The 12,049-nt window shown below is 56.5% G+C and overlaps 4 protein-coding genes across 4 annotated transcripts; 1 reads left to right on the top strand and 3 right to left on the bottom strand.

Moving 5' to 3' along the window:
* Positions 1 to 127: 127 nt before the first annotated feature.
* Positions 128 to 1,644, top strand: P884DRAFT_239378 (Alpha/Beta hydrolase protein; the record flags this gene model as incomplete). Its single annotated transcript, XM_069440135.1, has 5 exons — positions 128 to 387; positions 450 to 489; positions 564 to 688; positions 826 to 1,328; positions 1,408 to 1,644. The coding sequence occupies 5 exons, from the start codon at positions 128 to 130 to the stop codon at positions 1,437 to 1,439; spliced, it is 960 nt and encodes a 319-aa protein (XP_069299134.1). The 3' UTR covers positions 1,440 to 1,644.
* An 873-nt stretch (positions 1,645 to 2,517) lies between these two features.
* P884DRAFT_298106 (40S ribosomal protein eS1) lies at positions 2,518 to 3,605 on the bottom strand (the record flags this gene model as incomplete). The annotated part of the gene is made up of 5 exons (XM_069444574.1): positions 2,518 to 2,661; positions 2,734 to 3,235; positions 3,315 to 3,340; positions 3,408 to 3,492; positions 3,592 to 3,605. 5 exons carry the CDS (start codon positions 3,603 to 3,605, stop codon positions 2,518 to 2,520), a joined length of 771 nt encoding a protein of 256 aa, XP_069299133.1.
* Positions 3,606 to 4,711: 1,106 nt separating this feature from the next.
* On the bottom strand, positions 4,712 to 5,201 carry P884DRAFT_195795 (uncharacterized protein; the record flags this gene model as incomplete). The annotated part of the gene is made up of 2 exons (XM_069437930.1): positions 4,712 to 4,800; positions 4,856 to 5,201. The coding sequence occupies 2 exons, from the start codon at positions 5,199 to 5,201 to the stop codon at positions 4,712 to 4,714; spliced, it is 435 nt and encodes a 144-aa protein (XP_069299132.1).
* Positions 5,202 to 8,396: 3,195 nt separating this feature from the next.
* P884DRAFT_219783 (GTP cyclohydrolase N terminal-domain-containing protein) lies at positions 8,397 to 11,352 on the bottom strand. Its single transcript, XM_069439425.1, has 11 exons — positions 10,302 to 11,352; positions 9,992 to 10,239; positions 9,887 to 9,929; positions 9,726 to 9,823; positions 9,528 to 9,683; positions 9,462 to 9,465; positions 9,219 to 9,381; positions 9,130 to 9,159; positions 8,979 to 9,064; positions 8,841 to 8,910; positions 8,397 to 8,777 (listed from the first exon to the last, which is right to left on the bottom strand). The coding sequence occupies exons 1-11, from the start codon at positions 10,945 to 10,947 to the stop codon at positions 8,765 to 8,767; spliced, it is 1,557 nt and encodes a 518-aa protein (XP_069299131.1). The 5' UTR covers positions 10,948 to 11,352; the 3' UTR covers positions 8,397 to 8,764.
* Positions 11,353 to 12,049: the final 697 nt, after the last annotated feature.

Below are 12,049 nucleotides of genomic sequence, written 5' to 3'. Positions count from 1 at the left end.
GGAGAATATTAGCAAGGTTACAGCAGAACGGTGCCATCGATACAACTGGCCTGCCGATTGCTTTGGTTGAGAAGCTGCCGGTGTAGGTTGGAGGTTTCGGGAGACGCGTTCACAATAAAAGACGGCAATGGTTGTTGGTCTCTTACCGTCCGCATCCGCTCTCCGGCAGGCCTGCTCCGGATGCGCCCGCCGAGTCCGACTGCCGGGCCCGGCTTTGGCTCGGACGCCGGGGAGGATGCTGGCAGCCTCGTACTCGCAAGTCTCTACAGTGCCTCTCGCATACGAGCTGCACGAGCCGGCCAAGCCCGTGGCTGATAAGCAGACATCGCCCATCATTTTCATGCACGGTTTGTTTGGGTCCAAGAAGAACAACCGGACCATGAGTAAGTGAGTGCGGCCTCTCAAACCGCTCGTCAATCATAGTATCGCTGTTGACTCGCCGTCACCAGAGTCTTGGCGCGCGACTTAGGGCGGCACGTTTATACATTGGTAGGCAGCATCTCTCCGTCCCTTTCTCCCTTCAAGCAAGCAGCGCGCCTTGTTCGCGCTGACGGGCATGCCAGGATCTCCGCAACCACGGTGACTCGCCGCACGACCCGAAGCATGACTACACCGTCATGGCCGCCGACGTGGCCGAGTTCATCCGCAAGCACGGTCTGAAAGAGCCGACCCTCATCGGCCACTCAATGTAAGTTTCATCTCTCTTTCCCTTCCCCCCCAAACTCCAGAAACCCGAACCCCCTTTACCCAGGATTACACCCACCAAATGAACAGGGAGTACCACGTCTGAACTTAACACCACCACCAACAACAAAAAAAACACAGGGGTGCCAAGACGGCCATGGTTCTCGCCCTGAACCAGCCAGACCTGGTCGCCAACCTCGTCGCCGTGGACAACGCCCCCGTCGACGCCCGCCTCTCGTCCGAGTTCCCGCGCTACATCCAGGGCATGAGGAAGATCGACGAGGCCAAGACGACCCGCCAGGCCGAGGCCGACGAGATCCTCAAGCCCTACGCCCCCTCCCCGACGGTCCGCCAGTTCCTGCTCGGCAACCTGCACCGGCCCTCGCCCGGCGACAAGACGCAAAAGTTCCGCCTCCCGCTCTCCACCCTCGCCCGCGCCCTCGACCACCTCGGCGACTTCCCCTACAAGGACCCGGCCGAGGCCCGCTTCGTCAAACCCGCGCTCTTCGTCCGCGGCACCCAGAGCAAGTACGTGCCCGACGACGTCATCCCCCTCATCGGCCAGTTCTTCCCCCTGTTCGAGCTCGTCGATGTCGACGCCGGCCACTGGGTCATTTCGGAGAAGCCCGAGGCTTTCAGGGAGGGTAGGTAGTCTTTTTTCGACTTTCTTCGATGACAAGTGCCGTGTGCCGTTTGGGGCTTGCTGACCGTCATGAACGACAGCCGTGCTTCGGTTCTTGGAGCCCAAAGAGTAGGAAGGAACAGGGGACGATGAAGGGAAGGCGGGTTGGGAAGATCGCTTACCGTGATATCGTTGTGCGGTAGTACTCTGTGCATTATACCCCTAGACACATGGCGAAGCATAGACATGTATAGACACCGGTACAGAACATGTTACGTTTGAGAAAACCATGCACCTCAAAGCCCAGACACTTTGGATGATGAGATCCTCTATTTGGTAGCCTAAATTCGGGATATGTGGGCCAGGCGCAGGTGCATGACCGTAACTCTTGCACTCCTCGGCAGAGAATTTGGATTATGCAGGCCAGTGATGCTTGCTCAACGAAGAGACGGGGGGCGGGGTTTGTGGGAGGAGAAGTCTGGAATGAGAACAGGTGAGGGCACAAAGGTTGAGAATCTAAACCACCCGGAGCCAAAGGTCGTCGAAACTAATTGGGCAGTCCGAATGTGTGCCCACAGCATCCGGATGGCTCCCTTGGTGACCGAACGGAGCGGGGACCCCAGGGCACCCTCGTGTTAAGAGAATGCCCCAAGTTTGGAGGGGCAGGTTTTAGACGTGCTAAGGAGTCGGAATGGAAGCTCGTTACTGCGTACCGGGCATAAAGAGGTTCGTAATAAGCCTGCCGCGCTGCCCACAGCCCCCAAGAAAAGGCCAAAAGAAGATCGTTTGAGCGACGCGAGAACCTTGACACTGGCATGGACCACATAGTGAGTCTGTCGGCGTCACATTCGCTGGAACCTTGGCTAGATGCGCTCCCATCCTACCATGTATTCCCGAGATGTCCACTAGTCGACCGCCCCCAACCCGCACATAACACCAACCATAAGCCTCCCAATTTTGGTACCGTAGGCCGTCTCCCTCCCCAGGGTTTGGTGCCTCCGCTGCGAGATGTTATTGTTGGTCGTGTCACGGTCTTTTGGCCATCCTTGTTTTTCGATTCCGTGCGCTCCGCCGCCGTTTGGACGGAATATTCGTTACCTTGACTACTGTACCATGATACCACGCCAAATGCAACGAAAGCAAGCCCAAAGCCCCAGTGAGGTATTGTTGATGAAAACCCTGCCCAGTGCGTTCCCAGTAACAACGACCCCTTATACCGACTCGAGGACCTGCTCACGGAACTCCCGCTCAACCTTCTGACCCTGCTCGTCCGTGCTCGACTCGCCGTGGAGCGCCATGAGGGCACCAAGGTCGAACTTGGGCTGCTTCAGGAGCTTGACCTTGCGGATGTGGACCTGTTTACTCCGAGTCAGCTACCGTGTCGAAACTTCTGGTGGCATAACAAAACAGGTGCCGTCGCAACATACGTTCTGCAGGGGGTAGATGCCCTGGGTGGCCTTCTCAATCTCGCGGCCAATGACCTCGGGGATGAGCTTGGAGGTGAGCTGGGTGAGGGTGCAGCTGGAGGCCTCGCGCTGGATGATCTCAACCATCTTCCGGCGAATCGCGCGGATTTGTGAAGAAGCGGCGTAGGTGGTCTTCTTGATCTGGTTGGGGCGGCGCTTGGTGAAGGCGATGGCGAAGAGGCGGAGGAGGTAATGGTCGGTGGTCGTGACGGTGACGTTGGCCTCGATGAGGGTTTGCCACTTGCGGACGAGAGAGCGGAGCTTGTCCGAGGTGAAGTCGAGACCGTGGAAGTTGGTCAGGCAGTTCTTGCCCTGGACCTCATCGACACGGAGCTTGATCTTGCGGAAGGAGTGGTCCTCGTCCTTCTGCAGATCGGCCAGCGAAACCTCGAAGATACGGCCCTTCAGAGCATCGTTGGCGTTCTTGAGACCAGTGGTCCGGTTGACCAGGGTCTTGCCGACACTGGTCGCTGCGTTAGAATCCGTCCCGAATCCGTCACAGTCTCGTGCGCTACGATCTCGCGGGCGCGGGGTCTTCTTACTCTCGGATGGCGAACGGCGCGGGGGCCTTATGAAGCACAAGTAGCGTCAGTTGTCATGTCAGAGAAATTGATACGGGCAAATTGGTAACTCACCTTGATGCCGTACCAGTCCTTGCGGGAGAAAGGGTCCTGGGTCTTCTTCTTGAGGCCCTTCTTGCCCTTGGACAGTCTCTTGTTCCTGCGCCCGGGTATCAGCCATCAACATCCACCAGGCGCCAGATAACCACTCGATGTCGTGCATTCCGCGAAGAATCGAAGATCTGGGGGGGCAACGTACTTGCCAACAGCCATCTTGACGGAGCAGCGATGTCAACGGCGGGACAGATGTGCTGCTTGGTTAGTGATGGAGACCGTGGAATCGAGGTCACGAAATTTGGGGGTTTCTTCGCTCGGGTCGAAATTGTGATTTCGTTGTGTGGGCGCAGCCCACTTGCGGAAAAACTGGAATTGTGGGGCGCCCGAGAATTGATGCAATTGGCCGCTCGGAGCTTAGGGCTCGGAGGTCCGTGCTTCTCTACACTAACCCAGAAGCCTGGAGCGCTTCTTGCGAGTTGAGAGGCAAGCAGATCAACACGAACCTGGCGGATTTTTCGTAAATGCTAGTAGAGCAATATGAGTTTGGGACAACGAACCACACGGACCCGGAAAATGCACACACACATGACACGATATCATTTGCATGACTCGAGTATGGCTCCTTTTCTTGCTCGTGCGACCTGCTCCAGTGATGCAGCGCAACACGTGCAAGCAACTCTCTCAACACCCCAGGTCGAAAAACCGTGGGAAAAAAAGAAATGGGCAAGCATGCTATTCTCTGCAACTGCCTTATTCGGATCGGATATCTTGTTCAGTGCCTATCTTTCATCTCACGACCATCCCAATTCCTATTCCTTCTTTGCCCTTGAACCCCCCCCCATGTGCCACGGCCACGGAAATTCGTGCACAAGCCTCCCCGAATATCCTATGACGCACCACGGCTATTGTCTCACTCATCGATCCCCGGCGACATTCGTCCTTTATGGATGCATGCCCCAGAATCTAGGGGCTCTGTGATTGTTGTTTTGAGATTTCCCCGGTGTTGCTCTGTTTGCAGGTTGCGATGGAGGACTTCCTTGCCTTTGTGAAGGCAGTCAATCTTCCAAACTTGACGCTCGGCTAAAACCTTTCGGGGCCCGCTGTAGGCTTCGCCACGCTAAGTGGCCCTCGGAGGTCGCTTCTGTCCCGGAATGGTGCGCATCGCGCTGCGGCGCTCTCATCTTCCGGGATGAACGAGCGTGGGCGTGCTAAGGGCTCCTGCTGTTCTGGATTCCGGAACCAAGTCATGCACATTCGGTTTGTTTTGCGGAACCAAGTCATCATCAGACCGCTCGACTTTCCCGCCAATGAGGCCGGATGTCTCAAGGCGACTTGGACTCTGACTTCTCATCGTCCTGTTGGCTGGCTTCGTAAAGGTCGAAGCTAGGGAAGCTGAAGTATCGTCCAGAGACTGGTCTCACCGTTAGCAGCTTTCTAGCCGCGGCAACCAAAGGGGGGGGACGTACATGGATGGCGATGCAAGTTGTCGAAGGCATCCGGGTTGCTGTCAGGCGAGGACGACAGTTCACTATGCCTGTCGCCGCCATCGTACACCGATAACCGGGCCGACAGAAGGGACGGCGACCTGAGGATTGAATCGGGCGGAGAGCCGGAGACGAAGGCCACCCTGCTTAGGAGTTCGCTTGCCCTTCGGCCTGGCTGAGTGGCAAGGGCATTTGGGCTGGCGTTGGAGGTTGTGATGGACGGCTCAGTTGCGGTTGCTCGAAGTAGCCTTGGCCTCCTGGTGCTTGAGCTTCGGACGGACGAATCCCTCCTCTGCATGCGACGCGAATCCGAGGTAACGGAAGCCATCATGATATACGATGCTGTTGACTTAAGGCGCGGGGGGTGGGTTATTGCTCCTTGGTAATGACTGGTATAGCAAGCGGGTGACGACGTTTGAACTCGAGATGTTTTGTTGATTGCTGACCACAGGTTGTCGAGTCTTGAAAGTGAAGGGGGAGTGAGAGAGAGCAGGGTGCGGTGTCCGAGGCTGTGGGAAGCTTAAGAACGGAAACTGCTTGGGCCGAAATGGTATTCCACTTATTATTAAAGCCGGAGGATGACCTCTTCTGTTTCGGTGGTGACGGCACTGGCACCATTGCCACTTGTCAGTCCATGGTACGGGCTTGTAGGGCAAGGGAGGGGAGGCCAAGCTTAGCCATCATTCTTGTCCACCAAGGCAAAGCACGAGTGGGACGGCGATGCCTGGCCTTGCAACCAACCCCCCCCCCCCCCCCCGGCCGGGCCAGGCCTTGGAGACCTGACATCCGCGGCGACCAACCATGCTCGGACACACGCAAGACGCAATGCCCATCTGAGCTGCCCAGTGAGATGGCTGTTTCTCAAGGCGCCGACAACCCACCCGAGCCACCCACCCGCTCGGCCTCCCGCGGGCCGTAGCCACGCAGACGAGGTACCACCACACGAGCTGCTGACCATCCCATCGTCGGGGATCTCTTTTGGGCATCCAGCCAGGCCGTGGCGCCAGCACGCTCAAATGAACACTTGCAGACCGACCCGACTGTCTTGCAGGGCGGGGAGGAGCACCAAGGGTACGCTACACTGTACGCTACACTGCGCGACGCTACTCCGTACACTCCACCAGTTTACCCCGTCAGGCTTCCAGACAAAAACCGAGTGGGGACCGGCAGCCACCGCCGGCCATTCAAATTGTGACACTTCAAGAGCTCTGGGCCTGCACCTGCAGGCGGTTGCACCGGTGTTGGGTGGCGATTGGCGACCTGGATCGCCGGCCGGCCCTGGCCCAGATATTTCCAGACCTGGCCAAGACTGCGGGTGTGGGCCACCCTGCGCCAGCGAGGCCAGGCACAAGGTAGTGATCGTCAGCCCTTTGCACCGCCATGAGCCATCAAAGTGGACTGCGCGTCTCGGGACGGGGTATCCGTCGGAGTACGGGGCGCTGCGTCCACTCCATCCATAACTACACGACATACACTACAAAGTACATTCTTACATTGGTCCCATGGGAAAGGTACGTAACGTGCACTAAAGTAGTGCAGTCCGTCGATCCATCGATTGTATGTATGTACGGATTACATACGGTACGCAGGCATGCATGTATGTATGTATGTACATAACTACTCCGTAGTCCGTACATACTCCGGACCTTACCTACTACGTCCGCAGTGTATCCGGAATTCACTACGCTGCGTCGGCAGTACAAGCTCTCACCGTTTCTTTCCGCCCCTGGCCCCGTGACGAGGTCCAGATCTCGTTACAATGTCGGCTTGCTTGCCTGCCGACCAGCTTTTGGTGTGCCCCTCCGCTTCACCGGTGCCTGCAACGCAACCACACGTTTGTCGCTCTCTTGGGATTACGGCCAGCGCATGCAATTGATGATGGGGGTGATGGACAATACCATGCTCACCCGGCATTGGCGCCATTTGTCCTGTGTGCACAGCGACTGGTGGGATTGTAGTCTAGTCTAGTGCAGTGTAGCGCACCGAGGAGTGGACTGACGGGATTGAGCTCTGGGCAATACACTAGTTAACACCACAGCGGTACGGAGTACAGGGGCCCAACGGCCGATCGCCCGATTCAACTCGAGCCCGGGGTTTCCAATTCTCTGTCCACCCACATCCGCACCCTGTTTCCACGCGGAACGTGGGGAGATTGTGCATCTCCAACGCTACTTCAGAGTTCTGGCGGTCCGGTACTTTTTTTTTTCCCACCCTCCAGACAAGACAGCCGCCATTGTGCTCAGCTCTGCCAGCCCAAACCTATATCCGAACCAGGAGGGGCAAGCGGGGGTGGGGGAGAGAGCGGGAGAGAGAGCGAGAGAGAGAGCGGGTGGGGGTAGAGGAGAGAAAGAAGTGCAGAAGAGGAACAAAACAAAGCTGCGCGAATTTCCTTCCGCAATTCCTATTCTCCGAGGGATGACGACTGTCTGCCGAACCCCAGACATAGAACAAGAAAAAAAACCGCTCCCCGGATCCGGTATCGTGTCACCATCAGCAAGAGAGGGGAGTGGGAAAGGGGGTTTGGCGAAGACAAACCGAAAAAGGACAAGGAACGACGACAACAACAAAGGTCATCTGAAGCAAGGAAAAGTCTCGGTTACTCCAGGGCTCATTCCGCCGGTTTCCTTTCCTTCCGAATCTGCCGAGTTTCCAGTTTCCCGGGGTACGGCTGGAGTGGTCGAGCATCTGGAACGCTTGGAACACCAGGAGCTTCTCCTGGAGCCACACAAACAGGGGTAAAAACCTCCAAGCGAACTTTTCTCTTGCAACAGACCGGGGTCGTAGATGCGCCATCACGTCATTGATAAGGAGCATTCTCCAGGCCACTACACTACGGAGTCCGGATACGTTACACCACACTCTGTGTGTAGTGTAAACCTGGAGAAGCGGGCCCTCATTCTTCGTTTTCCTGATGCTGTTAGCTCGTTTCTCTGACCTCGTGTCCAGCAGAGGTCGTGAGATCGCGGCGAATGCAGGATTCGGCGTCCCCCGCGAAAAAAAAAAAAAAAAAAAATTGAGTGGTGAGGAAATCTTCGCACGCACTCAAGTCTAGACAAATTAATTTATTGCCCAACTTTTCCCTGGGCCCAGGACCCTCAACATCTTGCGGGCATGTTCCTATACCTAAGTTATGGGGCACTGTATGTGCATAGTGTACGGAGCAGTTACTGTAACTAGGTACGTACCTATGGATGTAGTGTAGGACAATAGTATGGATTACATACATAGGTAGGTACATACACGTGCGTACTTCAGGTACCTACCTACCTAATGGTTCAAGGTGCGTCGGGGGACGGCTTTGCTCCGAACCGAAACCTTGAAAGCCCCTGCTCGACAGGCACATGTCTCGCGTGCCATATGAATTCGAGTTTATTAAATTACCTGGTAAAGGGATGCGATTTGTGCGAGACGGGAAGCCGTGACATGGCAGGACACGTTGGCTGACCAACAACCCCCCGTGCTGATCAACATCAGGCAGAGATCACCCAAGTGTGGCCATTGTTTGCAAATGTGCGCGTGACTCGGCAAAGCTTTTGCTTTTCTAACAACCTGTAGTGTATGTATACACGCATTTTGCTTTCCCCTCTTCCGTGGGGGGAGAGGAGGAAAGGGGGAGGAGGGGGGGGGGGCGCACTACTGTGCTTGAAAACATTTTCTTTGCAAGAGGTCTGACGCACGTGAGAGTATTGGAACGGAACGAAGAAAGCGGGAGCAGCCCGAGAGCCAATCTGGTCTTATCTCCACGGGCTCCGGCTGACCTCGTGGCACGGGTTTCATTTGGCATTGGTTGACTTGTCTCAGAAGACCGCGCGGGCCGCAACGGCACGAGTGGGTTGAATACCCCGACAACTACAATACCGAAGCTGCATAAGACGCAGCCTCAAGACGACTTTAGTGGTCAATACTGTGTCTCTGGTCAGCCCTGTCTTTCCTTATTCGTCAACAAACTCTCGGTTTCGGTGCTTACTCCTCCCAAATCCGGCCCTGCACGCTCTTGAGTTCCTCCTCGGTCATCCGGTGGCCTGTCGTGAAATACCCTGCAGGAAATATTGGTGTCAGTCACGAGGCCGAAAGGGGGCTTGCTCGCGACAACGAGGCAACTAACCGGCGTTGATCTTGGCATCGATCTCAACCCTCGAATCGGCGGGGATCCACGACTCTGGAAGCTCAACTCGCTCGTGGATCGGGATGCTGTTGGACGCTTCGTCAGCTTTACCGGTCTCGGAGCAGCGTGACTGAGCAACAGCGTGACTCACCCTTGCCCGACAATAGCATCGTGTTTCATGCTGCGAGTTGAAACGGGGTCAGCTCGGAGAAGCACCAACTAGGCAGGCCTGATGCTCACTTGCTCATGCTGAGCATCCTGTCAATCTTGGTGATGCCCAGCCAGTGCAGGATATCGGGCATTAGGGCCTGGAATCGCATGTCCTTGACCCCCGCGATGTTCTCGGTCCGCTTGAAGTAGTCCGATGCGCGATCTTCCCCACGCTTCCGGGCATTGTACACGACTAGAGATCTACGTTAGATGGGGCCAATGGCACACAACAGCAGCACAGAGTGCTTGGTAGCACCGAAGGTCTCGACATACGGTACTGCGTTCGCGTAAGCTATGGAGCAGCGGGTGGGGGGAAGCTCGAAGAGGGGGAAAATGCACCTTTGTTACTTCACCCAGAGCTCGGCCTTCCTTCCGGAAGTAGATGACGACACCACTGCCGCCGTTTTGGGCCTCTTTGACGGCCTCCTCAATGCCGAATATCAGGTACGGCCTGCACGTGCAGATGTCTGAGCCGAAGACGTCGCTTCCGTTGCACTGGTGATAGTCAGCACGGCGCGCCAACATGGCTAAGCGTACCAAAAAGAAACTTGCCTCGTCGTGGATGCGCAACGCAAGCCTCTTGGAAGGATCCGACATCCTCGCGGGATCTCCAAAGCAGTAAACCGTCAAACCGCCTGCAGCCGGTCAGAATCATGCCAAAAACGGGCGGACGTGGGGGAGCGGGGATCTATTTCTACCAATAGGGGGGAGGAAGACTTTGATATCGGAGCGGGTTATCAACTGCATACTGCCGTGAGCTTCACAATTCCTCTCTGGCGTTGTGCTGGCTCGGGAGCACTCACCTCTGGATACATGCCGCCCGTGTGTTCAAAGAGCGATCTTCGCAGGGTGCCCTCATCGATGCCGAACCGCTCTGCGACCCCCGGGAGATACCAGACGGGCTCGACGGCGAACTTGGTCACGTTGAGCTCGCCTTGATCGTTGAGGCACACCTTGCCGTCAGGGACCAAGCGTCCGCTCTTAACGCTCTCCTCGAGCTCGGGCAACTTCATGTGCGCCTTGGTGATGGCAATGGTCGGTCGGAGATCCACTGTCGCGGGGTTTGTTAGCCTTTCGGGCAGACGAAGGGGCTTCAATGGTGTGTGCACATGCCGTTCTCCTTCTCAATGATATCGCGGAAGACCCAGGGCACCAGGTGGCCCCAAGGGTCCATTGCCACAATCTTTTTCTTGTCGCCCCATTGGGGAAAGGGACCAATGTTCACGGCCGGCTCGGTGTTGGTATAGTCCGGCTTGTGGTCCGCCTTGAGCTCTCTGCTGGCCAGAGCAAGGGCATAGTAGATGGAATAGGAACCGCCGTGAGCGCCGATGGCGTTGCGCCTGCCAATGGTGGATGGCGACCTAGACACCGTCACCGGGCCACGCTGCAGCGGGTCTGCAGCACCCCACTCCAACGGCAGCGGCTTGATTCCGATCTGCTTGGGATACGTCGTGAGGACGACGCGGGACGAGAAGCTGGATTTCAGCTCGGGGGATGTCGAGGACGTGGGAGAAGATTGGGTGCCCGCCTCGGCCGGCAGCACCGTCGAGGGCGAGGGGGTGAAGCCGCCGGCAAGCGGCGTCAACGTGCGCTTGACACCATCGGTCTCTGCAGTGTCCGGTCGCCGACGGTTTTCCTCCTGAGCCTTCTCCAGCTCTGCAACACGCTGCGAGACGCTCTCGACTGCGGATAGCAGCTTCTCCTGGCCGAGGGAGATGACCTTCAACGCCTCCTTTACGTCTTCTAAACCGGATGCCATGGCTGTTGCTGGACAGGAAAAGTAGCTGCGGGAGTTCTATCAGACGAGCTGGCGCGCAGCTTTCAATTCAAACAAGGGAAGAAGAGCAATGTAAGACGAGAGGGGCCACCTGATTTGTGTGTCCAAGCAACTTCTCTACTCGAGGCAGGTACTGATAGTAAGTCTTGTTCCAGGCTTTATAGGTCGCGTGTGTGGGAAGCTAGTGTAAAAGAGAAACGGCGGGAAGAGATCAATCACAACAAGGACAACCTGTGAAAGCTGCCTGGTAAGTGTTTAAAGTCGACGCTGGAGATCCAGAGGACGACTGGAACAGTAGCTGCAAGGACAGGCAGCTCGGGAGCGGAAGGCGGAGTGCGCCAAGTTCCGGGCTCAGGTAGCAAGATCCCGTGATAAGGATTCTGGTTGATTGGCAGCCATCTTGCTACCTCTCTATCGCCAGCAGCGATCGGAGAGTGCTGGCACGGGCAGGTGCACAGGTGCCCGTGATCAATCAGCAAGGGTTGGGCATTCGCTTGCCCCTGCTTCACCGTCTCCGCAGACCCACTCGAGAGCCCAACGGCGGGGAACTGGATTCAGAGATCGACTCCCGCGCCAGTCAATTCCGGGTTGGCTTCGCTGTGCGCTGTTCATATCGCAGGTTGCTGTAGTTATACCTCCGCAGTACGTCACCATCAGTGTGGGTATGTTCGTAGCAACGAGAACAGATTACGCATTACACTCCATCAATGATGAGGAACCGAGAAGCGGGCGCTGTGGATCAGGAAGGATAATCTGAGATAACTGGACCAACCGAAGTGTTGGTTCACACACGTACGGAGTAGTGCACTGCAAGCATGGTGGAGGATAATAGTTTCAACTCAACTTGGTGTGCTGCGCAGTCTCCTGCAGGCGCTTGATATTTGGAGAGCGTGCCGCGCTTCCATCTTGTCGGGAAACGTAATTGGCGAATAGGTACCTTAGGTAAGATATGTACGGAGTACTCCGTACCTACTGTACCTACACTTACACTAAGACACGGATGCACGGGCCATTACGCGTTTGCCGCTCCCGCGAAAACCAAGGCTGAAGTGGCCCCCCAAGGCGATGGATGACATTACGACCG

Source organism: Thermothelomyces heterothallicus (assembly GCF_042370625.1).
Source record: "Thermothelomyces heterothallicus CBS 202.75 unplaced genomic scaffold P884_scaffold_6, whole genome shotgun sequence".
Classification (NCBI taxonomy): Eukaryota; Fungi; Ascomycota; class Sordariomycetes; order Sordariales; family Chaetomiaceae; genus Thermothelomyces; species Thermothelomyces heterothallicus.
Note: the sequence above shows the minus strand (reverse complement) of the source record. Positions and strands in the feature narration are given on the sequence as shown.

Coding starts and splice junctions, on each gene's coding strand:
- P884DRAFT_219783 (XM_069439425.1), bottom strand. CDS start 10,947: ATGGCATCCGGTTTAGAAGACGTAAAGGAGGCGTTGAAGGTCATCTCC. Junction 9,824..9,886: donor AGTCTTCCTCCCCCCTATTG/GTAGAAATAGAT, acceptor GACCGGCTGCAG/GCGGTTTGACGGTTTACTGC. Junction 8,911..8,978: donor CGATGCCAAGATCAACGCCG/GTTAGTTGCCTC, acceptor TATTTCCTGCAG/GGTATTTCACGACAGGCCAC.